The sequence below is a fragment of the Jatropha curcas genome, chromosome 5 (genome assembly GCF_041381405.1).
Source record: "Jatropha curcas cultivar XTBG-Jc1 chromosome 5, XTBG_Jcur_1.0, whole genome shotgun sequence".
NCBI classification, from domain to species: Eukaryota; Viridiplantae; Streptophyta; class Magnoliopsida; order Malpighiales; family Euphorbiaceae; genus Jatropha; species Jatropha curcas.
In genome coordinates this window covers 210,067-237,414 of record NC_143155.1, presented here as the reverse complement: position 1 = coordinate 237,414, position 27,348 = coordinate 210,067, and the positions used below count along the sequence as shown (strand labels likewise).

At 33.3% G+C, this 27,348-nt stretch overlaps 4 protein-coding genes and 1 non-coding gene across 8 annotated transcripts; 3 read left to right on the top strand and 2 right to left on the bottom strand.

Annotated features, from left to right (window-relative positions):
- Positions 1 to 37: 37 nt before the first annotated feature.
- DDB2 (damaged DNA binding 2) lies at positions 38 to 5,410 on the top strand. Its single transcript, XM_089721439.1, has 11 exons — positions 38 to 616; positions 709 to 799; positions 1,162 to 1,289; positions 1,755 to 1,877; positions 1,993 to 2,081; positions 2,211 to 2,331; positions 2,718 to 2,809; positions 3,510 to 3,639; positions 3,936 to 4,184; positions 4,274 to 4,470; positions 5,013 to 5,410. The coding sequence occupies exons 1-11, from the start codon at positions 362 to 364 to the stop codon at positions 5,239 to 5,241; spliced, it is 1,704 nt and encodes a 567-aa protein (XP_089577565.1). The 5' UTR covers positions 38 to 361; the 3' UTR covers positions 5,242 to 5,410.
- Positions 5,411 to 6,069: 659 nt separating this feature from the next.
- LOC119370547 (U5 spliceosomal RNA) lies at positions 6,070 to 6,185 on the top strand. Its single transcript, XR_005178052.2, has one exon. It is a non-coding gene; the product is annotated as a U5 spliceosomal RNA (small nuclear RNA).
- A 2,219-nt stretch (positions 6,186 to 8,404) lies between these two features.
- On the top strand, positions 8,405 to 19,966 carry ABCG31 (pleiotropic drug resistance 3). 4 transcript variants are annotated; one of them, XM_037638873.2, is made up of 25 exons: positions 8,405 to 8,804; positions 9,020 to 9,140; positions 9,246 to 9,334; positions 10,170 to 10,254; positions 11,103 to 11,265; positions 12,388 to 12,464; positions 12,560 to 12,704; positions 12,959 to 13,260; positions 13,332 to 13,613; positions 13,974 to 14,290; positions 14,373 to 14,533; positions 14,607 to 14,710; positions 14,820 to 14,976; positions 15,085 to 15,278; positions 15,356 to 15,688; positions 15,789 to 16,079; positions 16,188 to 16,271; positions 16,611 to 16,744; positions 16,856 to 17,083; positions 17,624 to 17,795; positions 17,887 to 17,974; positions 18,556 to 18,722; positions 18,920 to 19,244; positions 19,342 to 19,458; positions 19,811 to 19,966. In XM_037638873.2, the coding sequence occupies exons 1-23, from the start codon at positions 8,464 to 8,466 to the stop codon at positions 19,184 to 19,186; spliced, it is 4,302 nt and encodes a 1,433-aa protein (XP_037494801.1). In that variant the 5' UTR covers positions 8,405 to 8,463; the 3' UTR covers positions 19,187 to 19,244; positions 19,342 to 19,458; positions 19,811 to 19,966. The 4 variants fall into 4 exon arrangements, with proteins under 4 accessions (XP_037494801.1, XP_020533621.1, XP_037494800.1 ...); XM_020677962.3 differs by having other exon boundaries at positions 19,800 to 19,966; XM_037638872.2 differs by having other exon boundaries at positions 19,770 to 19,966.
- A 4-nt stretch (positions 19,967 to 19,970) lies between these two features.
- On the bottom strand, positions 19,971 to 21,308 carry LOC105630425 (NAD(P)-binding Rossmann-fold superfamily protein). Its single transcript, XM_012212238.4, has one exon. The coding sequence runs from the start codon at positions 21,306 to 21,308 to the stop codon at positions 20,181 to 20,183; it is 1,128 nt and encodes a 375-aa protein (XP_012067628.1). The 3' UTR covers positions 19,971 to 20,180.
- Positions 21,309 to 22,042: 734 nt separating this feature from the next.
- Positions 22,043 to 26,097, bottom strand: LOC105630414 (vacuolar cation/proton exchanger 3). The gene is made up of 11 exons (XM_012212226.4): positions 25,693 to 26,097; positions 25,406 to 25,473; positions 24,222 to 24,250; positions 23,924 to 24,120; positions 23,600 to 23,812; positions 23,377 to 23,502; positions 23,148 to 23,264; positions 22,996 to 23,049; positions 22,777 to 22,893; positions 22,591 to 22,681; positions 22,043 to 22,448 (listed from the first exon to the last, which is right to left on the bottom strand). The coding sequence occupies exons 1-11, from the start codon at positions 25,999 to 26,001 to the stop codon at positions 22,402 to 22,404; spliced, it is 1,368 nt and encodes a 455-aa protein (XP_012067616.1). The 5' UTR covers positions 26,002 to 26,097; the 3' UTR covers positions 22,043 to 22,401.
- Positions 26,098 to 27,348: the final 1,251 nt, after the last annotated feature.

The following is a 27,348-nucleotide window of genomic DNA, read 5'->3' as shown; positions in this document are numbered from 1 at the left end:
GTTTTGTAAATACATACAGAAGTGTCAACTCTCAAGTCTCCACGTTTAATACCGGACAAACTAACCACAGTGTCGTCGTTTATATCAAAGTGGCGGAATATATGCCACGTTAACTCCGCCACTTAATTATCTTTTTTAATTACCGGAAATATCCTGGAGAGTGTTAGTAATTTCACCGCGCACCAGAAATCGAGAGGACAATTTAGTAATTAATCGTGCAAGTCGCCGTCCCTCTCTCTGCTGTGGTTGCCCATTGCCCCTTCGAATTTTTTCCATTACCGTGGTTGCTTCAATCACTATTGCATCTTTGTCATTTCTTACCGCCAATTTTAGTGGTTTTTTTTGTCGGAAAATACCGAAAATGGCCCCACAAACGAGAAGAATGGCATTTCCAAAGGTAGTGATTGAGAGGGAAACAGATTCTGAACAGAGCTCATCAGATGATGACGGTGATATTGAAGAGGAAGAAGAGGAGGATGGCCCCCAGTCGGAAGTATCAGAGGAAGAAGAAGAAGGAGGTGGAGAAAATGGAAATGGTGATAAAAATGAAGAGGATTTGGGTTCCAAGAAGAAAGGGAAAGCACCCATTACTATTAGTCTCAAGAAAGTCTGCAAAGTGAGCCTTTTTCTGTTTACTTTATAGGGTTTAATTTAAATTTCCTCCTTTTTTTTTTTTTTTTATTATGGGTTTTATTGTGTTGGTTTTAGGTTTGTAAGAAACCGGGTCATGAAGCGGGATTCAAAGGAGCTACATACATAGACTGTCCTATGAAGCCCTGCTTTCTCTGCAAAATGCCTGGTGTGTGGTAACTCTTATTCTACGATAATAGCGGTTGTTTAAGTCTTATACTTTTTGGATTGTTGCTTGTTTATTTGGGATTTTTATGCTTATTAACTCATTTTCTGTGCAACACATTTAAATTGATAGACTGTTAATGGCCTCTTTATATTTCTTTTCATAATGAGCTGCCTTCAAGTTAGTACTTTGTTTCTTAAGTGACTGTGCCATGCTTTAATTGAATCGAGTTAGTTTTCTTTTCTTTTCTCAATTTCTTTCTGTACATATGTCAATCCATACATTCTATATCACTGCCTCTTCTTCAAATTCTATGTTATATTGATGCTAATTACATATCATGCCATGTGTTTTGTTAATGGCAGGGCACACTACGATTACTTGCCCACATAGAGTGGCTACTGAATATGGGGTCATCCCAGCACCCCAAAGAAATACGCATAACCCATTGGAATATGTCTTCCAGCGCCAGCTCAGACCGCACATCCCTCCAGTAATTCATCAGCAAGTTTTCTTTTTTTCTCTTCAGAATGAATCATATGATCCTCACTCCTGTTTATTTAAGGGCTTTTGGCTTATTCTGCTGAGGCTTAATGATTTTATGATTATGATGTTTTGAACCTCTAGCATAGTTGAAAATTGCTTTTTTCTTGAAATTTTTGAGCCAGGTCCTCTGTTTGAAACTGTTGGTATCATAGCAATGCAATGATGCTGAAGCTTATGTTTTTCCAGAATATTATTTGTTTCTCCCAAGGGTTGCATTTTCTTCATCCTATTGTGGAATGATTGCTTCCTAAGCATTTTCATGTTGTACCAGAAGTTAGTATACCTCAAATTGGACACGTAGCTTTCGTTATGCATGATCTTGAAGCTGTATCGTCTTTTAGTGATCTCTTAAGGATGCTAAGTGACCTCCGCAATGAATTTATTGTATTATTTTCTTCTCTTATGCCAATAGATAAAGCCACCATTTGTCGTTCCAGATCAAGTATGTTGCGCAGTTATCAGGTATCACAGTAGGCGGGTGACATGTTTGGAATTCCACCCAACAAAAAATAACGTCCTTTTATCTGGGGATAAGGTGAGTTTCACACAATATATGTTTGGTTGACATAAGTTTACTTGAGGATAGCCTGTGATATTTTTATTGTAATTAACTTGTCCCTTCTTTTCTGCTTCTGGTTGTACTGTAAAAGAAAGGACAAGTTGGAGTTTGGGATTTTGAGAAAGTGCATGAGAAAATGGTATATGGAAACATACACACTTGTATTGTCAATAACATGAGGTGAGCTATCTCGATGAAGTCATAACATGTTTACTTGTTATTTTTTGTTTCATGTATATACTGGTACTGCTTCTCAGTTTGTGTGCTTTCTGTAATTGGAGGGCAAATTGATGAACAAAATTTTTGCAGGTTTAAACCTTCAAATGATGGTACGGTGTATGCTGCATCCTCAGATGGAACTATTAGTTGCACTGACATGGAGACTGGAATTTCAACATCTTTGATGAACCTTAACCCTGATGGGTGGCAGGTAATTAAAATTCTGCAACTTTTATGTTACCATAATTAACTAATAGCGGAATCTACTTCTAGACATCATGGAGTTTGCTTAGGGGTCCTTTGTCAGGGTTTGATCACTTGTGGTTGCTTTTGGTCAAGCTTTGAACTGTCAATTTACTTTTCTTATAATTATTTGCGCATATGAATATGTTGTAAATGAAACTAAATATGTCTCTGTGTGTAGCCCCTTAATCTCTCTGCTTAGAAAACCATCCCTACATTATTGTAGTGTGATCAGTAATTGCAAAAGCAGAGATGAGGAGAAGAGATGTAATTTTCTTCAATTATCATATTTGTTTCACAAACTGATTCTGATGCTATATCATGAAACATGACATAAATATGGGTTTTCTGCAGGGACCGAGCAGTTGGAGAATGCTTTATGGCATGGATATCAACTCAGAAAAAGGTGTTGTGCTTGTAGCTGATAATTTTGGTTTTCTCTACATGTAAGTACGTTTTTTTTCTTCACTTTCTTCTTACATTCAAAATCTTTAGATTTATAGTGAGTAGAAAAAGGGAGAGATAAGAGTATGTTTCCATACTGTTAGCAAGTCTTAAACTATGTACGGATGGTTCATTGCTATCTACTGGGGAAAACGTCAGTGTATCATTTATGTTAGGAAATTGATGGGCAAACTTTTGAGGAGGGACAATAAAAATGTAACTGATATTCCATGCATTATAGTTGTTATATGGCCTGAAATTTATATCCCAAACTATGTTCTAGACAGCTGTTGTGTGGGTTAGAACATTTAGTTTTTGTTTTCGGTTTTCAGTGTACCAGCTGTCTCGGAAGCTAGCACTCATAAAAGCTTGGACTTATAAAAAAGAATATTTCTTGAGATAATGAAGGTGGTGCTTTTTTTAAAAGAAGAAAAATTATTTGAGATGTTTGGCTGCAGGTTGCCAGTTTATTCCATAACCATTTTAACATTTAACTAACATAGAAGAGAAAAACGAATGAACAAAGCGCATCCAGAAATTGAAAAATAGGAATGAATTTTGGAATGAGAACCAGCACCTCATCCCATGAGGAAAAGTGTGATGCTTTTACTTGGTGTTCATATTTTCTTTATGTGATATCTAAACATATTGCCTCAGTTTTTATTATTGTAAACTTTATTTTTTTGTGCGAGGCATGCACAGAGTTGATATGCGCTCCAACAGTAAAACTGGGCAACCAATCTTGATCCATAAGAAAGGTAGCAAAGTTGTTGGCCTTCATTGCAATCCAGTTCATCCAGAGCTTCTTTTGAGCTGTGGAAATGATCATTTTGTAAGTCATTAATTTCATTACATGCTTGAAACTGTGTTTTATTTTATAACTGATTAGCAATTTGGCATTGTGTAACCATATGCAGCCTGGTTTTTTCCTCTATTACCTCCCTTTTAATAGCTTTTTTTTTTTTTTTTTTTTTTTTTTTTTTGAACTTTCTCATACTATCTATGTCCTGTGTGAAACATTAGTGGTTCTTGAAATATCTATACCTGTAAATATGTTTTGTTTATATTGTTTTTGTTCATGGTTCTGTTTGTGGTGGTTCTGAAAATGGCATAATACTTTTACCTCAGGCTCGCATTTGGGATATGCGTCGACTTGAAGCTGGATCTTCTCTTTGTGATCTTGTGCACAAACGTGTTGTTAATTGTGCATATTTCTCTCCATTGTCTGGGAGCAAAATTCTTACCACCTCTCAAGATAACCGTCTTCGTGTATGGGATTCTATCTTTGGAAATTTGGATTCCCCAAGCCGAGAGATTGTACATAGTCATGATTTCAACAGACATCTAACTCCTTTTCGAGCTGAATGGGATCCTAAGGTAATGAAATTTGCTGCATGTAATGGGTTCCTCTTTTTTTTTTCTTTTTCCCTCATCTTTGGAAATACCTAAACTCTTTTCTGGTACAGGATCCTTCAGAATCCCTTGCAGTTATTGGTCGTTATATAAGTGAAAATTACAATGGTGCTGCTTTGCATCCCATTGATTTCATAGATACCAGCAATGGGCAACTAGTTGCTGAAGTTATGGATCCTAACATCACAACTATTACTCCTGTAAACAAGCTACACCCTCGAGATGATATTTTGGCATCTGGCAGTTCAAGGTTATACCCTCTTCTTTCAAACTTCATATGCTGTAGTGGCAAAACTTTGTGCATTCATCTAGACCAATATTCAACTACTACTTCGTTGCGATGCTTGAGCAAACCATCTTAATTGAGCATTTTACTCTACTTTTTCTAAGAATTCATGATGGGTTACTATTATTATCCTTAAGTCGGCTATGCTAAATTTGATACCAGCCTCGCGTTGGTGGCGTGAAGCAAATTATTAAAGGTTGTCTTGTTATTAGGATACTTGTATCCTAGAGAAATAAATCAAATAGATCCTATATGTTTTAGTTCCTTTTGGTATTGCAATTGGCTCCCATTAAAAGTTCATTGGATTTTTTATCTCCCCTTTGACAATTTGGATAGTTAACTTTTGAAGAACGTATATCTAGTATCTAATGTCTCAAATAAGTTAGAAAAACAATGGTGGAGACCGGAGAGAATTTTTATCTCCTCCCTTCTCTGTTTTTTTTATGTTGATTCTGGTGTTCCCTTTATCAACTTTCCTTTGTGGTCTAATGAAGATTGTCTTTCAGGTCCCTTTTCATTTGGAAGCCGAAGGACAAATCTGAACTTGCAGAACAGAAGGAAGATAGGCAGATTGTTATTTGTGGAAATGCTGAGAAGAAGTCCAAACGGAAGTTTGGGGGTGGAAGTGATGATGATTCTGATGATGATGGATTATTCAAATCCAAAGGCAAGAAGTCTACGTTGAAAAAATCCCAATCAAAACCAGTTCACTGTCCTCGCAAAGTTAAACGCTAGGCCAAGGAATGTGATGATCTTCAAAATTTGTCATAATTTTGATAGTTTTGCTTTTCCAACTAACCCTGTATATAGGTAGCCAGTCATCCCTCCACAAAAAAGCTAGTAAAATATAAGTGTGTTTGTTAGACAATTTTTGAATAGAATATGCTTCCCTTTTGGATTTAAAGAGCCAATTTTAGATGGAAGGACTTTATAGTTATTTTTTAAATATAAAGGGATTTAAATGTTAATTTGAATATAATTTAGGACTTAACTATATTTTATCCTTGCAGACAAAAATGGCTCTTCCTTTTGTAATCCGTACTGATAACTTTAGAGGAAGCATTTGGTTCATTCGGCTTTGTGGTAGGGCACCAGTAGGGTATCCTTCCCTAAATAGCTTGTGTTTTTCTTAGACTGTAGACTGTACATGCAGATATAAAAATATTTCTGCAAATTTTTATTTATCAGGAGGTCTAATCGTATATGTTCGTGTTACATAATAATATTTGTTGCGAGTAAAATAGCAATTTATGTCGGCCATAAAGTAAAACCTCAGGCTTGGATAACTCGCATAGTGTAATGGCTTATGGATTTGTTATATAAGTGGCTTGGATTGTGAACTACAAAGAGAAGATATGGTCCATTGAAATTGATGAGCCCAACATGTTAATAGTAATATCAAGAGGCTGTCCAGGGCATGAAATGGTGTCTTGGTGTAGCAAGCCAGGCCCAAGAATACAGCCGACGGAAGGAAAGCAGCTAATCCCACATCGTAAAATGAAACTTTGCCCACACAATAGAATTCTTATATAAGAGAGACGAAAGCCTCAATCAATTTCACGCAGCCGCGCGGTGTGCACAAAGCGAACTATTCTTTCGCCTTTTACTAAAGAATACCGTGTGCCCGCCGCAAAGAGCGGCATACGCCAATTTTTGGAGGGCTTTGCCTTTATAGGTGAGCCCAATAAATCTAGTGCATGTTTTAATTTGGAAGGCTCATAGGTGAGCTTAACAATTCTAGTGCGAGTCTTAGTGTTTGATTCGATCACAAGCTAACCACACAAACATAAACAAAACTTTTTAATAGATTCCTTTTATTTCTTGGACTTTTTAAATTATTATTTCTATTATTTCTAGTTTTTTATTGCTAATGGAGCCAAAGCTAATTTGAGGAATATTAAGATTAATAGCCTCTTGGAACAAAAGAATTCACAAAATTTTATGGAATTCATTTGAAAATTCAAAATTTTGTATTTAAAATGAAAAAAAATACAGATTTGAATTCTACTAAAATTAATTGAATTTGTAAATGAATTCTATAAAATTGACTATTGAAATGTTTATCGCTAAAATTAACTTCCACTATAAACTCAATTATTTTCACTCTTTTTTTTCCCTTTTTGTTTATTTTCTTTGAAAATATCAAATTATAATAACATTATTTTTTTTAAGTCCAATAGTAATATTAGTTTATATTTTTTCTTTTTTTTTTCTTTTTTTGAAAAATTTCAAACCAGTAATAATGTTTTTTTTTTAAATATAATAATAACGTTAGTTATTATTATTATTATGAAATTATAAAAAAGAGAATCGCAATTATTTTTAAATGCAATTAAAAATAATAGTAACATTCTTATTTTTTTTTTATTTTCAAATTAATTACTTAAATCAATAGAACTTTTTACATCAATTAGAAATAATTATTATGAGGGATATTACTGTTTATATATTAGTTAATTAGTGTGGAATATTAGTGTACTAATTTACATAAAATTTATTATTTATATTTTAATAAAAAAAATAAGTTATTATATTATACATAATAAATATAATGGTGTTTGTTTTTTATTTTTGTTAAATTATTATGTCAAAGTGTTATAAGAAATAAAGACGAATAAATTTTCATTTAAAATTTTATTTCAAACATAATTTTGTAGAATTCAATTGAATTTCTTATATTAAATTGTAGCATACCAAACATGACAAATTCATCTGTAAATGAATTATATTTAAAATTCATTTATAAATGAATTCTACAATTATAATTCATTTATTTCTTAAATAACATTATTTGCAACGACAATATATTGTTACGAGTTAAAGGGATAAAGAAAATGTATAGTTGATCAAATGATGAATGTAATGAATTTATTATGGGGTTAGTAATTACTGAAAAAAAAAAAAGTTTTACAATACAATAAACTTTGTTTAGCTTATTATTAACCGTTGAAAAGAAAATAAAGAGCTTTTTCATTAATTCAATATACTTAATAATCAGTTATTATAGTGTGTTAATTGTTAGAAAAGAATATGAAGATTTTTATATTTTTAGATGAGAATTTCTTAAATTTGGGAGATAATTAATTAAAATAATAAAAAATTGAAGAAATATAAAATATCACATGAAAAATTTATTACGGGATTGTTAATTATTGTTAATTGCTAGAACGTTAATGTATTTACCACTACGCTATCTTGGTGTGCTTTCTATGATAATATTTTTACTATAATTTAATTTTATTAAATAAGTTTGTGAATTAATTAGGGTATATATGGAATTATGTGAAAAACATTATAGCTAAACTAACTTAATAATTTTTTCTTAAATTGTATGAAATAAAATGGGTTGTTTGAATTGTTAATGCCAAATAGAGTTTCTTTTTCTTATAAATTACTGAAAAAGGAAAATAAAGAGTTTTATAATTTAAGTTTTTCAAATTAGATAATCAAATAAAAAAATATAATGAAAATTTTAAGAAATAACAAAATGCCACTTAAATAACTAATTTCTTAACATTATTACCAAATGACCAAAAAAGGTAACAAAACTCAAAAACTACAAGTGACTGGATGAACTAATTCATTTCACAAACAACCAGTAAATCTGATTATAGAAGGGGAAAAGGCAAAATGTGTGTCCAATAATCAGCAATCACGTCAGCTTCCCTGATTCGAAAGAAAAGGAGAAATCGAACTGCCAATTGGACAATGGAAAACCTTCTAGAATATACCCTATTCGTTTTTACCGTTTCAAAATACAAATACAGCTACTAATCCAGGAGACTATAAGGGCAATATGGGTATTTCGTTTTCAAGTCCTTCAAAATTCCCGGGATTGCTCCTCACTCTCCCTCGCAACAGTACACGCGTCATAAGTTATAAAGCCACTCTTCTACTTAACAGAATACAATTTCCATTCAGAAGGACGCTCTCTGATCTCCTGACAACACGCCAGCCATGGCAGCAGCTTTGAACGGGACAGAGTACTTGGAGGTTCAGATTGATCCTGGAAGAGAGTCATTTGCACGTCCATCCAATGCAGATTCGGTAAGGGAAGACGAGGCCGAGTTACAGTGGCAAGCGATTGCGAGATTGCCGTCGCAGAAGCGAAGCAATTTTTCGTTGTTGAGGCGGTCTTCAACGGATTATAGCCATGGAGGAGAAGAAAGTCGAATGGAAATGATCGACGTCACGAAACTAGATCGCGCCAATCGAGAGCTTGTGGTTCGGAAGGCATTGGCTACAAACACTCAAGACAATTACAAACTCCTTTCAGGAATCAAACAGCGTCTCGATAAGTAACGCTATCGTTTTTTTTTTTTTTTTTTTTTTTTTTTTTTTGGGTTTTGAGTTTCTATACGCACCTGTTTTAACTTATGTATTCGGTGTTTAGTTTGAGTAAGAAAACGCGATTCGATTTTTTAATTCCAGAATGATGACTGATGATGTTCAGTAATTTCAAATGTCTCTCTAATAAACTTTTGGCCGATTTTTCTCTTTGTGACCATTAAAGTGCTGGATTGGAGGCTCCAAAGGTCGAAGTAAGGTTTGAGCACCTAAATCTTGTGGCTAAAGTGCAAACTGGCTCAAGAGCTTTGCCCACCTTGATTAATGCTGTGCGCGACACTATTGAGGTTAAGAGTCATCTCATTTCTTTTAGTACGATATCCATTTTTTTAGCCTTGTTTAGTGTTAGAGTTACATCTGATCTGATTTCTAATAACTGGATTAAAACGCAGGGTTTGATGGCTGGTTTGGGACTATTTCATCCTAATAAACTTTCTCTAACCATTTTGAACGATGTCAGTGGTGTTATAAAACCGGGAAGGTAATTAATAGTATTTTTTATGACGAACTATTGATTCCGTAGTGAATTTGAGTGGAATAATTATGTGAAAATGTTCTAGAAGATATATTACTACTATATACTGTTACCAAATTATGAATAACGTCAATAACTTTACAAGTTGGTCATTTCTATTTTTGTTTCACTTTCTAAAAATATCTTCCGGGAATGTTTGCTATAATTAAATAAGGTAATTACAATGCTTCGTACGTTTGGTAAATTTATATATTGCATATGACATTTGGCCTATAGTATTAGTATAAGGAAAATAATGGTCGATATGAGAAGGTTCACGGCTCCACCTACGGACGAAACTAATGTAAATATAATTTTTATTTAAACAAGAGTATTTCTGATTGTACATAATAAAAAAAATTTTTTTTTGAAAAGTAAAAAAAAAAATATTAATATCTGTTTCCTATTATTATTTTCTTTAAGAAATGGTTTTTAATAACTAGCAAAAAGCTACTTCTTATTTGTACCTTAAAATAAAAATTAGGCTTAAGCAGCAAATCAAAAAGCGGTCTGAAAAAACAAAAGGAGTGGTCTAAATAATCTCAGGAATGCTTCTATAATTTAATCAACTCATCTTTCACAGGAAGGACAAAAAGAAAGTAGTGATGACCTTATATCTGATATTAATTTGAATGATTTCCATTTTTTTTTTTTTTTGTGGTAGCAAATTAACCATTTTTAGTTATCAAAAGCATGCATGCTTCACTGTTTGTCTGTTGGATAATTTATTAGTTTCACATGTTAACTAAGCCATATGAAATTAGCAGTCCATGTTTATTATCTAAGTACTGGGATTTCGTAGGATGACTTTGCTCTTAGGACCACCAGGTTCTGGCAAATCAACGTTGCTTTTAGCTCTTGCGGGGAAGCTTGCCAAGAATATAAAGGTTAGTACTTCTCCTTGCAATTATATCCAGAAGCATATCACGGGTATCCCCTGCGTTAATTTAAATGAATAAATGACTATTAACAACTTCTCTCTATTGACCTTATTTTTTAGCGGCTCATTAACTTTTTGACTTACCAAATGTAGCTTCCATTATAATCGCTTTTTGCTCGCCAAACATGAAATAGCCATTTTGTTTTTCTGTTGTTTCTCATTTCACATGATTAATTTGTTTGGGAACTCACTCTTAGCAATATTCTTCCAAAGTTATGGAGGGTAAAATAGGATGATATAAGATGAGAAGAAGATAAGGAATTGGCAATGAGCCCATATTCAAATTCAATAGTAAAAACTAGATTAGATGACATGTTGATGATACTTGTGGGTACTTCAGTTTAGTCTAATTCTTTTCTTTTTCCATAATTACTAAGGCCTAATCAATTTTTAACCACTATTCTCAGTAGAAAGCGGGGAAAATTTCAACCTGTGGCTTCTTGCGTAATTCTGCAAGTTAATCTGCTTATAAGACTATAACAAAATGGAAAACTAGACTATTTTGAATAATGGTCTAATTGCATTGCCACAAAATAGCAAAAGATTGGTTAAACTCGTGATTGCGTGAAACCTCTTACCTTTAACTTGGCATTCTTGTACAGTCATTGCAACATTTTGCTTCCCAATGAAAACAAAAAAAGTAAAAAAAAAAAAAAAAAAAAAAAAAGGAGAGGGCAAGCAGAGGGGTATCATTTGGCTAATTTCCAATGAAGGATAACTCTGTATCACTTTCATCCTTGCCTTTTTTGCTATAGTAATATTAGTGCAAACATAATTCGGAATTTAATATTTCAGAAATCTGGAAATATTACATACAATGGGCACAAGCTTGATGAGTTTTATGTTAAAAGGACTTCTGCATACATCAGCCAAATAGATAACCACATTGCAGAGCTTACTGTCCGGGAAACCTTAGATTTTGCTGCTAGTTGCCAAGGCGCAAGTGAAAGCTTTGCAGGTTTGTTGCTTCTTTGAAAAGTTTATTAGATTTCTTGATTTAAAGACATGCACTTTGCTTTTATTGAGTAATTGGTTCTTTTTCAGTTTTTATTATAACAATGATTCTTATTCTTATTCTTGTTAGTATAGGCATAATGATCAAATGTGACATCTTGATTTGACTGGGAAAGGAGTAGGTTGTATCAGTGTCATTTTTCCATTATATGTTTAGGTGATAGGATACTTGTTTAGTCATTAAGGTGATAGCTAGGAGGAAGAGAGTCGCCGCAGTTTGAAGTTACAGTTACTATCGATGAAAGTTTGGGCTTTCTATAATCTTTTATTATTTCAATTTTGTTTTTAAGGGAAATTATCAGTATTGAAATTCTATAGGCAACTTTCATACCCATGCCAAATATCTTAAAATCCAATTTTTAGTATGGTTATTCTAATCCTTTTTTTTTTTTTTTTTACAAGTTTAATCCACATTTTAATTGTCATTATATCCTCAATTTTGGGATCTTGGTGTTAGTTTTACCTTTTCCTTGTGCTTCTACTTCGTTGGACATATATTGGCCCTACATGAGCATGACACGACATGTTGGTAGGGTGAATGACTTCTAAAATAGGCATGTCTCTTTAGGATTTATTATAAAACTGTAAAAGAGAAGATAGCACAAATCACTATAAATGTTGCTGATGGAATATCCACTGGTGATATATTCTAGCATAGTATGTCTATCTTGAAAGTCAAAAGAACATTTTAACATGTTACGTATGCTATTCCTTTTCAAGCAAATTAAAAAAAAAAAATTAAAAAGAAAATTTGCTGTAAGGTGTATCACATGTCGGCTGCTACCATATAAATGCCATTTTCCATATTGTTCTTTTAGTGAGTATTGCATTGAAGGACTCGCGGTTCTTGATATTATGTTGCATCATATCTTCATTAAGCTCCCTACCAAATGATAAATCTATAACTTCCACAAAAAAGAAAATAACTAATGCTTAATCTGAATACTCACAGACTAGACTAATATAATCAAATACTTATTGCTTAGTTTGCATGAATTATCATGGAGACGTAGTTTAGTAACTTTGTCCGTTTTTCTCCATAATTCCTTGCAACTTCTAATTTCAGCCTACATGGAAGATCTTCTCCGTCTAGAGAAGGAAAAGAACATACGTCCAAGTCCAGAGATTGATGCTTTTATGAAGGTTATTCTTCTTAATTGAACATTTCTGTATCTTCGATTTTTTTTACATGCATATGTTTCTATCCGGATTTAATCTTTCAATACTTTCACTGGCAGGCGTCTTCTGTTGCTGGTAAAAAGCACAGTGTTTCAACTGATTACGTCTTAAAATTGCTTGGTCTTGATGTATGCTCAGAGACAATAGTAGGTAGTGATATGATGAGAGGTGTCTCAGGTGGTCAAAGGAAAAGGGTTACCTCTGGTATCTCTCTCTCTCTCTCTCTCTCTCTCTCTCTCTCTCTCTCTCTCTATATATATATATATATATATATATAATGTATATATGTGTGTGCGTGTGCGTGCGTGTTAGTGTGCTCATCTGTGTGCCTCTGTTTGCCACTTTATCGTTTTCCCTGAACTTTAACAGGTTCACTTGATAGGGCTGAATTTTTGGTTAATAAGTATATTCTGTAAATTCTTCTGTCAAATTCTAATTACTGGTATCTGATCATGCAGGAGAAATGATTGTTGGTCCAAGAAAAACCTTATTTATGGATGAAATATCTACTGGACTTGATAGTTCCACAACATACCAAATAGTGAAATGTATAGGGAACTTTGTTCATCAAATGGATGGAACTGTACTGATGGCTCTTCTGCAGCCTCCACCTGAGACATTTGATATGTTTGATGATTTAATACTATTATCAGAAGGCTACATGGTGTATCAAGGCCCAAGAGCAGAAGTTTTAGAGTTCTTTGAGTCACTTGGATTTCAGTTACCACCACGCAAGGGCATTGCAGATTTTCTTCAAGAGGTATTTTTCTTGAGATGTTTCTAGGTTTTGGTTATTCTCTTTGGTTCTTGCCTCACATGATTTATTGGCAGGTCACTTCAAAAAAGGATCAAGCACAATACTGGGCTGATCCTTCAAAACCATATGTATACATGCCTGTTCCAGAAATTGCAAGAGCATTCGAAAATTCTAGATTTGGAAAGTCTGTGGAATCCTCACTATCCATTCCATTCGACAAATCAAAAAGTCATCCTTCAGCTTTGTCTAAAACGAGATATGCTGTGTCAATATGGGAACTGTTTAAAGCATGCTTTGCGCGAGAAATTCTACTTATCAATCGGCATCGTTTTCTTTATTGTTTTAGGACATTCCAGGTAGTGTTCGTGTTTCCTTTTATGTTTCTTATGGTCATTTTTCTTTTAGATTGTGATTGGGAATGATGTGTCTGCATGTCTCGTATTATGTAGCACACGTTCTTAATGCTCTCTACCTTTCAAATGTACCGCAACTCCTTAAAAATATACTTTTGAACTGCGAACAGACATTTACTCAATATTCCTTTTGAACTCAATTGTTATTGGTTTGCTTTAGCTGTCTCATTTGGAAATTCTTTTCATACTGAAAGTTACACCTACGGTTTGCCATTTTATCATTGATAGATATGAAATCTCTGACCCTAGCAATATTCATTCTTACGTTGCTTTTCATTGTTTTTAATTTTCTTAATTCCTTAGGTCTTTTTTATTGGGTGCATCACTTGCACAGTTTTCTTACGGACAAGATTGCATCCCACAGATGAGTTAAATGGGAATCTCTATCTCTCTTGCCTCTTTTTTGGGCTGGTGCACATGATGTTTAATGGCTTTTCTGAACTATCCTTACTGATATTTCGATTACCAGTTTTTTACAAGCAACGGGACAATCTCTTTCATCCCGGATGGTCATGGTCTCTGTCCAGTTTTATTCTTCGTATACCATACTCTGCTGTTGAAGCTTTTGTATGGTCTTGTGTTGTATACTACACTGTTGGTTTTGCCCCTTCTGTTGGCAGGTACCTATCGAGTTTGAATTTGATGTTGATGTTCTCTTCTTTCTTTTTTCCTTATATTCATTAGCTTCTGTTTATGTTACAGGTTCTTCCGTTTTTTGTTTTTACTCTTTACAGTGCATCAAATGGCACTGGGCCTCTTTCGCATGATGGCTTCGATAGCGCGAGATATGGTTATTGCCAATACGTTTGGATCAGCTTCTTTATTGATTATATTTTTATTGGGTGGATTTATTATTCCTAAAGGTGTGTCGTCTGTTTTCATTGGATGATTTGAAGTTCATTTTCCAACTAGTGATTTAATTGTTTATTGCGTCAGATTCTATTAAGCCCTGGTGGATTTGGGCTTTTTGGGTCTCACCATTATCGTATGGACAACGAGCAATTTCAGTCAATGAATTTGGCGCTGAAAGGTGGATGAAGGTGTGCTATGCTATCGCATAGAGGATGCACTTTTCAGTTGACTGTTGCTTTTTTTCTTTTTAATGTACTTATATATTACCTATGACAAAGTAATTGTAATATTTTTCAGAACTCTACCATTACAAATAATACAATTGGATACACTGTTCTCCGTGAGCATAGTTTACCTGCAAGTGATGATTGGTATTGGATTGGAATTGGAGTCCTATGGCTATACGCAGTGATTTTCAACATCGGTGTGACGTGTGCCTTGACCTACCTAAATCGTATGTTTTAATGAAGCTTTGTTGCTTGTAAATTCCCTCTTTGTTTCTAGAAATATAAGGGGAAAAAAAAAAGAGTGAAAGCTCCAGCTAACTCCTTTTGCCACACAGCTATTCTGAAGGCCCAAACAGTGGCTGATCCAGTTGATTCCAGGGAAGAAAATTTGGCTGGAAATGTTGGTCTGAAGCCTGAATCAAATCAAACATATGCAAAGGAGGGCATTAAAAAGACAGGAATGATTCTTCCATTTCAACCATTGACAATGACTTTCCACAATGTGAATTACTTCGTCGATATGCCAAAGGTGATGTGCTTTTTTACCAGTTCTTATTTCCTTGATTTTTTGTACATAATAGCTCACAATATTTTTCGTACTCTCAGGAAATGACTAAACAAGGTGTCCCTGAAAAGAAGTTGCAGCTCTTGTCAAATGTGAGTGGGGTATTCTCACCAGGAGTTCTGACTGCATTAGTTGGGTCTAGTGGAGCTGGAAAGACTACTCTGATGGATGTACTTGCTGGCAGAAAAACTGGGGGATATATAGAAGGGAGTATCAAGATATCGGGTTACATTAAAGAACAACGCACGTTTGCTAGAGTTTCAGGATATGTTGAGCAAAATGATATACATTCTCCTCAGGTTACAATTGAGGAATCTCTCTGGTTTTCCTCCAGTCTTCGGCTTCCAAAAGAAGTCACCAGACAACAAAGACATGTAAGCTGTGCAATAAGGTTTCTGGACACGCACAGGCAGACTTGTATGCTTGTTTATCTGTCTTTATCCTTATACTGAAACTCATTTCTATGTGCTACAGGATTTTGTTGAAGAAGTAATGAGATTGGTAGAGCTTGATACCCTTAGGCAAGCTTTGGTTGGTTTGCCAGGGACTACCGGCTTATCAACAGAACAGAGAAAGCGATTGACAATTGCTGTTGAGCTTGTTGCAAATCCTTCCATTATTTTTATGGATGAACCAACATCTGGACTTGATGCACGAGCAGCAGCCATTGTGATGCGAACTGTTCGTAACACGGTTGATACTGGAAGAACAGTAGTGTGCACTATTCATCAACCAAGTATTGACATTTTTGAAGCATTTGATGAGGTTAGATTACATTTTTTTCACAACGTACAAAAATTTGTAAACTCTAAATGCATTATATTAGTTTTTTTTTTTTTTTTCAAGTGTATAATCTTTGGGTTTAATGCTCAGCTACTTCTGATGAAACGTGGGGGCCAGGTTATATATGGAGGGAAGCTTGGAGTGCATTCACAAATTATGATAGACTATTTTCAGGTATAATTGCATAATCCAGGATGACAACTTTTGGCTTCTAAGTTTTATCCAAGATGAATTTTGGATATCGCCTAGGATTAGTTCTTCAAGCTATGCTTTTTAGGCTTCACTAATGATCATGTCTTCATTTGAGTCTTACAGCTAGTGAGGACCTTGTTATAGTGATGCCTAGTAGTCTGTTTACTCAAAAAAAAAAAAAAAAATTGTAACTTGTAATTTGGGACTTCTGCTATAATATTCACACTAATTTATCATATTTGAATAAGATTAATTTGTCTATTCATCAAAACTTATTCAAGGGAACAGCACAAAGTCCTCACTTTCGTTATCCTTGTCTAGGGATTTAACGGAATCCCTCAGATCCCTGATGGCTACAACCCAGCAACATGGATGCTTGAGGTCACTACACCTGCTGTTGAAGAGAGGATTGGAGAAGATTTTGCTGATTTATATAAAAGCTCTATGCAATACAGGTAATCCAATTGATACATCGGTAAACTGCAAGCAAGAAGTGTGAAATTCCATCTTGTTTATTCTTATAATTTTGTTTATTTGCATGAGTGAGTCCTCTGACCTTTTTTCAGGGAGGTGGAAGAGTCAATTATGCATTTCAGTACCCCGCCTGCAAACTCAAACCCATTAAAATTTGATTCCACCTATGCACAAGATAGCCAAACTCAATTTCGGGTTTGTCTTAGGAAACAAAATCTTGTATATTGGAGAAGTCCACGGTATAATACAGTGAGGCTGTTGTATACTATGCTAGCTGCATTGATTTTAGGCTCGGTATTTTGGAAGATTGGTTCAAGAAGGTAAATTTCCATTAATATCCTTTTTTCTGAGAATAACTTTGAAAATTGAAAGTCTTCATGTGGATCACTTTTGTTTATGATCATCTTAGTTTTATCTTGTGCTTTTATTCTTTTTTCCTTTGGGAAAGTTTCTTCCATCCCTCCCCTTTCCATTTCTCTCTCTCCCTCAATCATTTAGAAATTTATTAAGTTTCTGAAGACAACAGTCCTAGGTTGCTGGAGAACATAGATATTTTGTGTGACAAAATTCAATATTTTGGACTTATCGCATTTGGTGTAGTTTTGGCACACTTATGATAATAATGTTTTTTTTTTGGAAGTTGATGGCATATTCCATTTTCCATCTGAATGTGATAAAACTGAAAGGAAAGCAGAGGCCAAAAAAAGTTAATAGAGAGCAAAAGTTTTTTCCGATCTTTTCTTCACCTCTTTCTAACAACGTTTGGCACGGTTATTTACATGCATTCCATTTGAGCATGAATCTCATGGTGAAATTGTTTATGGAAGGCATTAACCACTTAATTTAATTTTTATTATTAGAAATTCAACTCAAGATTTGTTTATGGTTATGGGAGCACTTTATTCTGCCTGCCTGTTTCTTGGGGTCAGTAATGCATCCTCGGTTCAGCCAATAGTTTCGGTTGAGAGGACAGTGTTCTACAGAGAAAGAGCAGCTGGAATGTACTCTCCATTAGCCTATGCGTTAGCGCAGGTAAGTTCCTTTGTGCCAAAGAAATTCTGGTGGGATATAGTTCTTGCAGAAAAAAGTTGGTGATGATACATTTAAGTATTCTTGTCGACAGGGTCTTGTGGAGATTCCATACATCCTTATGCAGACAATTTTGTATGGCTTCATCACATATTTCATGATTGGTTTTGAAATTAAAGCTGGTAAGATTCTAAGGCTATGTAATGGAATAAGGAATTGAAGGGAATGAGAATGGCAATATATATATATATATATAGTATGCAGCATGAAATAGGAGTTCTGGTTCTATTCTTTTGTTTGGTTATAGTATAAGAGAAAGAATGGAATGGGAAATCATCAAAAAACTAAAATGCTGAAATGATGAGGAAATGTTTGATATTTTGCAAAGAAAAAAGTGCATATCTAGTTTTTTGGAGTAAAAAAACCGCTATTCCTTTCTTATTCCTATTTTCCCTCCTTACTATGCTAGTTAACAACGGAGTTTAGAATTTGGATTTCATTTTTCATTCCATCCCATGTAGTGAACATTGCCTAGGTTTTCATAGGTACCTTCCACTAGTATTCTGAATCTTTATGAAAGTGTGCAATTTTGTCTCAATTGCTGATGGTAGTTTTGAGATAATCTAATGTGCATTATTTATTTTTGTTATATTGCTTTTTTATGTATGTATTCAGAACAGATTTTTTTTTTCTAATGCTAGCTTGCAATTTGGAAATTAAAGAATGCTGAAAAATTACTGATACGGATACTCTTACGTTGCAGGCAAATTTTTCCTCTATTTGGTGTTCATGTTCCTTACTTTCACCTACTTCACATTTTATGGCATGATGGCAGTTGGCCTTACGCCTTCTCAACACATGTCGGCTGTTATCTCCTCTGCATTTTATTCATTATGGAATCTCCTCTCGGGCTTTCTTATCCCAAAGCCAGTAAGTAATGTTTTTTCCATCAAGGACATAATTTACTGGTTTAAGGACCTAACTTAACATGGAATGGATAAAAATGTAATTCTAATTAATATTAACACTCTCCATAGATATGTAGCTGCACCTTTGCAAGGTTCATAAATCTTTCATCTTAGCCATTTTCATAAATTTCTTTAACTTCTTTTCCTATGTTATTTCAGAGAATCCCAGCATGGTGGATCTGGTTCCATTACATCAATCCCATTGCTTGGACCTTAAGGGGGATTATCACTTCTCAGCTTGGTGATGCAGAGAACAAAATAATAGGACCAGGATTTGAAGGCTCTATCAAAGAGTATTTGAAGATCAATTATGGCTTTGAATATTATATGGTTGGAATTTCAGTCGCAGTGCTCATTGCCTTCTGTGTCTTCTTCTTTTCTATCTTTGCGATCTCTGTGAAAGTCCTTAACTTCCAGACAAGATGAGGAATGGATTTGTTTAAACATATGGCCCTACTTGAGATAATTTGACTCTAACAATAAGGTACAATTATTTTTACTGTCATTTATAATTGTTTGTTTTGTTGTTATCAGTTCCCTCTCCATGCCTTGTGCTCCTAATGATAATAATGATGATGCAGATTTTGCACTGAAGCCTTCCATGTCAGCTGAGTTACAAGCCAATCCAACCTAAGGGGTCTGCTTATTATCCTGAGACAGGTTTTCACAAGGTTCTGGTGGAACTTGATCAGAGACTGGTAGGGACTGCTCATTATGCACCTACGGTTACTAATCTTCCAGTTGTTTACTGGCAAATTTGATATGCTTATAGGGAAAGATGAAATTTAATTTCTTGACATCTTTTCCATGAGGCCAGAGATTTTCTTTGGCAATCTTGTTATTTGGAACGTAAGGAATCCACTAGAACTTCTGAAAACCAAGAAAAATATACTGTGTTTCTACCAATCGAAAGTTGAATTTAAAGACTGAAATCTTGTGGCATTGTCTCTCACTTCCCATTCTCTACTATTGTTATTATTTTTATTGGTTTTTTTTTTTTCTCAATAAGAGTACAGCTAAAGAGAAGTATTGAACCTAGGTGGCATGCAGGAAATGCATCCCGAAAGGGAGACAAGATAAAGTCCTTACCCGATACAATTAATGCACCCAAAACATGGAGAAGCCAGCGCAGCTCCTCTGCTTGCTTCATAAGAATAGGTTTCGCAAATGATCAATCAAATTGAAGTTGACGCCTCTCACTTCAAGGCAAAGACCAGTAAGAAGTTGTGGGCGCTTAGTTGGAGAACAAGGGAGGCATCTTCGATTCTAGTCTAGATGCTTTAATAAATAACAAATATATTATATATTTATGATCTTCATATCTCATAAACAAAGAGAAAACAAAACAACTCAGAGCAGTCAAACAGAATGACATTTTCCAAATTAAAAATCCAAATTAAAGCTCTAAAAGGGGTAAATACTAAGGAATTAAGTTGTCATCCCTCATTGAATCAATCCAATACAGGATTGAATCCAATGTTTTGCATCTCATGGTAAAACCCAACTGGTCAGCTTTTGCTCGACTCCCTAGCATTTTCATCGGACAACGAAACAATATGTCTATGAACTCCCAATTAGCCAAATCTTCCATTTCTGTCTCAGCTAATCCTTCCTTTACTACAATCTCTGCCCACACTTTATTTTTGTCACTCATTGCTTTTTCAAACCAGAAATCTTTCAAGAACATGTTCTTGGGCACTTGTACTTCAAACTTCTTTCCAAGAATTGGCCAGATTTCCTTCCAAGTAAAACTTGTGCCGTTAATTGAATTAAATGCTTGACCATCTGTAGAATATAGTTCATCATTAGTAGCTGCCCAAATATGCTGTTCAGCTACTAACACAGCATCGGACCCATCAATGCATACTTCCTCCCAACATTCTCTTGTCCCTCCAAACACAAAAGGAAGATTTAAGTATTTACAGATGGCTCCATAAACACATAAACTACCCATCACATTGTACAAAGTCCTATTAGAACTACCCATCAACAAGCCTGGCCTTATAACAGACCAAGCCACCTTATTACTAGCTAGTCTTTCCTTCAGCAAGTCCTCAAGAACGTAGTAGAAGTTATACCCCTGGCTTGCTCTTGGGCAATCCTCATCATATAAGCAAACTTCTCTTTCGACATTATTATCTTTTTGTTGTAGTGATAAATAGTGCTTCATTCCCGTTTGAAGCGAAACATGCTTTAATGTCTTTGTAGTAGAGAGAATAGAATTCAAGGCATTGGACATCATGATCTTGTTCTGTTCACAACATTCTTTACTGTCTAGAGGAAATTGGCCTGTCCAAGTAACCCAAAATACATGAGTCGCATCTTGCACAATAGACAGCTTCTTTTCTGTTTCTTTAGCATTGAGCAAGTCACATGAAATGAAGTGGTAATTGGGATTTTTGATAGGAAAGCTCTCAAACCTTCTAGCTATACCATAAACTTCCCATTTTGATTTTGCGAGTAATCCTCGCATTATCTCTCTCCCAACAAGCCCAGTAACCCCAAAAATGATAGCCACATTTTTAATGGGTTCTTCTCTAGCTGCCATTCTCACACAACTCATGACCAACTTATGAACTTTGAAGCAGCTATATATAGAGAATTTCGAGGACCTTATTTCTAATAGTGTTAATCGCAAAATTATGAACCGAACGAGTTGTCCTGTTCCTTTGCGAGTCAATAATTGGGTACTGATAATTAAGATAGGAAACGCCATTATTTAAATCGATTGCTTTAGATGTTAAAAGTAAAATATTTATATATAAATATGAATATTATAAAATTAGAGAGAAGCACATGGTAACGTAGCTCATAGTTGCGTTGCGGCGTCAAAGATTAGCAGAGGATGGGTTGATTACCGGCAGATTGTGACCTCTGGCCGTTAATGTGCCGGTGATATGGTCGCAATGAAGCTTTAAATATTATTTTTTTTATCTCTAACTTTGTCCACAGATGTCCAAGCTACATTCCCTATGCTTATTAGTGGCTGTATATGCCTACAAGAACAAGGTTTCTTGATAATTACAAAATTAACAATTCTTTATTTTTCGTAGGGAATGGAAAGTCTGCTCTCCCTCCCTCTTTTACCGTTTCATAGGTCCAATAGAATCGGAAGAACCATCTTCATCATAATTTTTAATAGCTACTGGAAAACAGTCCATCTTGATTTGATTCTCTCTATTGAAGGATGCATGAACCATATGTTGTGTACATGAGAATTTTTTAAGGAGAGAACTGAACTCCAAAACTAGTTCAAACTGTTGGTGTAAAAATGGAAGTAGATAAGTCAAAAGAATTCTTCTTCATTCTTTGATTATTCATGTCATTACATTGCAATAATCACTTAATTAACAAAATACAAGTGAAAGAGGAAAAAAAAATGAAAAATAAAATTCCATTACCACTTTTGCTACTGTTTTAAACTTATAATCAGTAACAAAACCCTTATTATCATCAAGGACGTAAATTCAAAACAGAGTTATATACAAAACATTTTCTTCCATCTTCTTTCGTGGAATTCAATTCCCATTAATTCCAAAAACTTCCAATTCCTTTTTTTTTTTTTTAATAGCTCTACCACTCATAATCTCGAATTACCAAAAAGCCGATTAAATGTTTCCAATGCTTCATGAACTTCCAAGCTAAGCAGCAAATACTCCAGTAAATGGTTTTCCAACAGTAATTTCACCTAATCATTAAAAAAATAATCATATTAAGAGAAGCAACGACTGGTATTAGGCATTTAGATTTTTTTTTGCTGGGTTATTAGGCTTTAATTTTGTAAAACATTGAATTATAATGTAAATATAATTTAGTTAAAAAGTACTTACTCTGGGGAATTTTGTGAACCCAAAAGCAAGCACCAATGACAATGTAGCACAGGAAAAGAACCACTCCTTTCATGTAGTGTGAAGTTCCATCCTGAGATTAACAGAATTGTATCACATTTATAATTAAATCCTACAAATAATTAAAATAGATAATCACTATTAGTAAAAATGATTAGATGGGTAAACCTGTAAAGTGAAGGCTACGATAATTATTGTGAAAGCGAGACAACCAGTTTCAAGAAGACTGAAATCGAGGTCCATATTCACATGCATGATCCAGCCAACAACAACACATAAAGGGACCTGAAAGGGAAAAAAAAAAATGTCGCCATTTTCTATTTTTGGTACAAGATTACTTGACTTGGTAATTATAATTTTATGTTTAGGTTACTAATTGTTTATTACCACAAACATTGAAATCTGTGTGGCAGATCCCAGTGCAACACCCAAAGAAATGTCCTGCAAAAATACCAAGAAAACAAAAAATCAAGAAACAGTAGATAGTTTTAAGTAATTTTTTAAGGGTTAAATCAGAAAAATAGTGTGTTTTATTATACCAATTTGTTCTTGAAAGCAAAAATGATTGATCCTGCATGTTCTGCTGCATTTCCCACAATTGGTAACAGAATTATGCTAATGAAGCTGACAGAAATTCCCCAAGAATCTGATGCAGCCTGATTCACAAGCTTAATTGGTAATTTCCACTCTTTGACTTGAACATAAACTTAGAGTTCAAATAATACTCAAAAAAGACAATTGAGTGATTCAGAATTGTAATTAATGTACCTCAATTGTGCCCACAACGTACTCAGACAATAATGCTATGATCAATGTCATGCCAACCAACCAAGAAAACGCACTCCAAAATCCTATTACTGCCTTTTCTTCTTCTTCTTCCTCTTCTTCTCCTTCCTACAATTCCATGGAAACCCATATATATAAGACATTTTTAACAGGTTGGATACACAGTAAGAGGAAATAAAATTAATTGTTATTATTAATTAATCACCTCTTGAGATTCAAACAATTGCCTATGAGTTTTAAGCTGGAAGAAGATATAAGCAATGTAAGCTAAAAGCATAAGGATGCTACTTGCTCTAGACAGCTCAAGAGTGGAGTGAGCAGTCACAATGCCTTCTCCGATGGCATATCTAAACATTAGTGGCAGTATGTGGCATAATAACCCCAATAATAGTAGCAGTGAGTTCACATCAGCCATTTTCTGTTAATACGAAAAAAAAAATTATTAGGCCATAAGTAATTAACATTCAATTAAGACTATTTTTTTTTTTTTTTTAAAGGAAAAAGGATATTAGATGGTGATCAGTCTTACTCTATCATATCTTTGCTCCTTTCTAAGATTAGCCAAGCCTCCACAAAGAAGAGACGAGCCAAGAACAAGGAGGAGATTAGACAAGACAGAACCCAAAAGAGAATACTTCAAAACATGTATTTTGTTTTGGTAAAGAGCAAATAATGCTATTATCATTTCTGTTGCATTCCCACATGTTGCATTAAGAAGCCCACCAACTGCATTTCAACAATATTTCTAATAATTAATATTATGGGGTTTCAAAACTTAATTATAATTATTAATTATTACTCAAAGTAGAAAGATCAGTTTTCGTTACCTGTTGGACCAGTAAAGTATGCAATTTGTCTGAAAATTATAAAATCAGAAAATTATAAAATCAGAAAAAAAAAAAAAAGAGTATCAGCAACCCCTACTTTTTTTTATATGTGAAACAAAATCAATATATATATATATATATATATAAAGAGCAGACATCTCTTCCCTAGAAAGTGCTAAGTGGAATTACTATGTATTGCCACTAAAGATTAGAAAAGTTAAAAGTTATGGCACATATGATTCCCAAATGCTTTAATTTGTAAATAAATGCAAAACATAAATGCTAAGACATAATAAATTAAATGTTTAATTTATTATTATATATTAAAGCATAATAAATTAAAGCATAAATGCTTTAATTTTGTAACATTATTATTATTATTATTATTATTATTATTATTATTATTATATATATTTCAAAAATGGTTTATTATCATAATTAAAATTTATAAAATTTTTAACTATATTTATTAAATTAAATTTAAACATTGCAAATTCTAAAATTATTTATCTACAAATCAGAGATATAAAAATTTAAAATTAAATATTAAAAATCAATATTTATTAAATTATATATGTACAGCACAAATATATAAGCACATAACCAAATAGGATTGCATCTTTTAATTTTCTATTACTTGTAATTAATTTACATAAATAATTATCACAATCAGTATATAATAAATGATTATTTATCATTAATGTTTTGATTTCAATTCAAGTCATTTAAAATTAATTTAAATAAATATTTTGCACAATAAGCCGCTTAGGAAATATAATGAATAATATATATATATATATATATATATATATATATATATATATATATATATATATAACAATATTTTAAATATAGTTTTTAAATAACTATAGCTAGAATATGTTTTTCACAATGGGAGCTTTATAATACATTTTTTTTAATTTTAAATTTTTAAATTGCAATTCACTAAATAATTTCGAAGTTGAGACATTTATAATTAGTTTAGATCAGTTAAATTTATTTGCATTTTCAAAAAAGATTAGTTGAATAGAGCAACAAATTCAAATAAAATTATACATATATTATAATAATAAAATTAATAATATTATAATTGAGAAAATTTATAATTAATAAAAAAATTATATATTAAAACCATGCATAGCATGGGTATAACGCTAGTTATATACTATAGATTTCAGGCTTACTCTGTGAGGAAGCTGACACGTTCTGCAAGTGGGGTGAGTCCAAGCAAGCTCAAAGCAAATAGCCATGGCTAAGTGGATGAACAAACAAAGTTAATAATAAATTAGTATTTATATTGAACTCCCCAAAAGCGTTCACAAAAGAACAACTCATAAAGCAGTTTATGACTAAACATATTAAATTTACCTTTAAAATCATTTTTAATAGGCAATAAACATAGTAAAAAAAACAAAAATCTATTATACAAAATGAAAGGCATGAATATGATGAAAAGAAGGTAGAAACTTACTCGACCAAATCTATAAAAATCAGCAGCAATAGCAAGAGGAATGGCAGGGAAGAGCACAGCAAGTTTAGTTCCCAGAATGACTTCTTGAAGATTAGCCATGAAATGCCTAAGTATTTGAAACCGAACACTTGAAACAAGAACTGGGTCGGATTTCTTACGCATTATAGAAGACGATACATTCTGTGCTCTTCTTCCATTTCCATTCAAAACCACCACTTCCTTGCTATTATTATTATTCATGAGGGGAGCATTAATATTTCCACTTTCGATGTCTGAAACCTCCTCATGAGTGTAGCGTGAGTAGTCCATAGTTGCAGAACTTGAACTACTGATACTGAAAAAATATAATCTAATCTTAATTATTTCTGTACATGCATTTATTTTGTTAAGGAAATTATACAAGAACTTAGCTTGTTATTGTGTTTATATATATAAGAAGAATAAGTTTATAGACAAAGTTATATTATGCCATTTGTATATATGTTAAAGCAGTTTCCTGGAATTTTCCATGCTTGTTTCTATTCTTGCATGAAACTCCACGTAATTAGTATTGAGTATTAAGGTGGCAACAATTGATATTCTTTAATTTCTTGTATAAAGCACTTAGATTAAAACTGGAAATACCCGGTAAGTAATAACACACCTATCTAGGGTTTCCTTTTTCTTGGTATAACCTCTTAATCTTCCGAGAGCGTTAGAGCGCAAAGGCTTTTGACTCTTCCAGTAAAATATACTTCCCGAGATAAAACATATATTCTCACGCTTATGGGAATTGAGATCGCTTACCACCCTAACAACACCTTGTTGGTCTGTCTAGGGTTTATTAACAGCCATAAAAGTATACTCAGCTAATAATTATGCTTATTGCAAGCAAGATGGAGATATTTTCTTGAGAGGGATTAGAAAATATATAGATCTTATTTTATTTATTTCTCTTAAATGATCAAATAAAGTAGAATTTATGCTGTTTAAAAACTTCCTTTAATTGAATTACAAGTTGATGTAACAGTAATGGCAGTTTATGTAGAGGATTAATATTTTTTTTCCTGATAAATTCGTCATTCATAATTAATTAAGTTTCATGAATTTATTCCTGTACAATTTTGTTTTTATACATGAATTTTCTGTTATAAGCTAAGCCTTGAATTATATTTTTTTTCTGCTTGAGGAAGCAATTGTCCGGTTCTTGGCTATTTCCATTTTATATTAGCTTCCAAAGGGGTTGCTATCTTCAAAAAATTTTTAATCAAGCAAAATCGTTGATATTGAAAGAATTTTATCTGAATACCAATTTGGCCGAATATGAAAACATGTATATATACCAAAAAAAAAAGGTAATTAAAATATTATTAGAGTTTTGAACTTGTGATATACTACTTGTATAACTTAAGTAACATTAAGCAAACATTTATTAATATTTATTAGCAGACTAATTAATTAAAAGCCAAATAAAACTAAATTTTTCATGAATAGCTCTGCAGAATTAATTAATGAACGTTAGAAGGAACCAAACCTAAAACGTTAAATAGTTGTCTAAAACGCAAGATTTCTAAGAAACTGTTAGATATATGTGTGTTTCTCTAATTGTACGAATTTTGATACTGAAACAAAGAAAGAAAGAATTGTACAAACATTGGGCAATATATATTCTATAAG

Excerpts from the sequence above, each read along its gene's own strand:
- LOC105630414 (XM_012212226.4), bottom strand. The coding sequence starts at position 26,001 with ATGGACTACTCACGCTACACTCATGAGGAGGTTTCAGACATCGAAAGT. Across the intron at positions 24,121-24,221 it reads ATACTTTACTGGTCCAACAG|TTGGTGGGCTTCTTAATGCA; the intron begins GTAACGAAAACT and ends GTTGAAATGCAG. Across the intron at positions 22,682-22,776 it reads TCGTAGCCTTCACTTTACAG|GATGGAACTTCACACTACAT; the intron begins GTTTACCCATCT and ends TGTTAATCTCAG.
- LOC105630425 (XM_012212238.4), bottom strand. The coding sequence starts at position 21,308 with ATGGCAGCTAGAGAAGAACCCATTAAAAATGTGGCTATCATTTTTGGG.
- ABCG31 (XM_037638873.2), top strand. The coding sequence starts at position 8,464 with ATGGCAGCAGCTTTGAACGGGACAGAGTACTTGGAGGTTCAGATTGAT. Across the intron at positions 9,141-9,245 it reads CTGTGCGCGACACTATTGAG|GGTTTGATGGCTGGTTTGGG; the intron begins GTTAAGAGTCAT and ends ATTAAAACGCAG. Across the intron at positions 16,745-16,855 it reads AAAAGCTCTATGCAATACAG|GGAGGTGGAAGAGTCAATTA; the intron begins GTAATCCAATTG and ends ACCTTTTTTCAG.
- DDB2 (XM_089721439.1), top strand. The coding sequence starts at position 362 with ATGGCCCCACAAACGAGAAGAATGGCATTTCCAAAGGTAGTGATTGAG. Across the intron at positions 2,810-3,509 it reads AATTTTGGTTTTCTCTACAT|AGTTGATATGCGCTCCAACA; the intron begins GTAAGTACGTTT and ends AGGCATGCACAG. Across the intron at positions 4,471-5,012 it reads TTGGCATCTGGCAGTTCAAG|GTCCCTTTTCATTTGGAAGC; the intron begins GTTATACCCTCT and ends ATTGTCTTTCAG.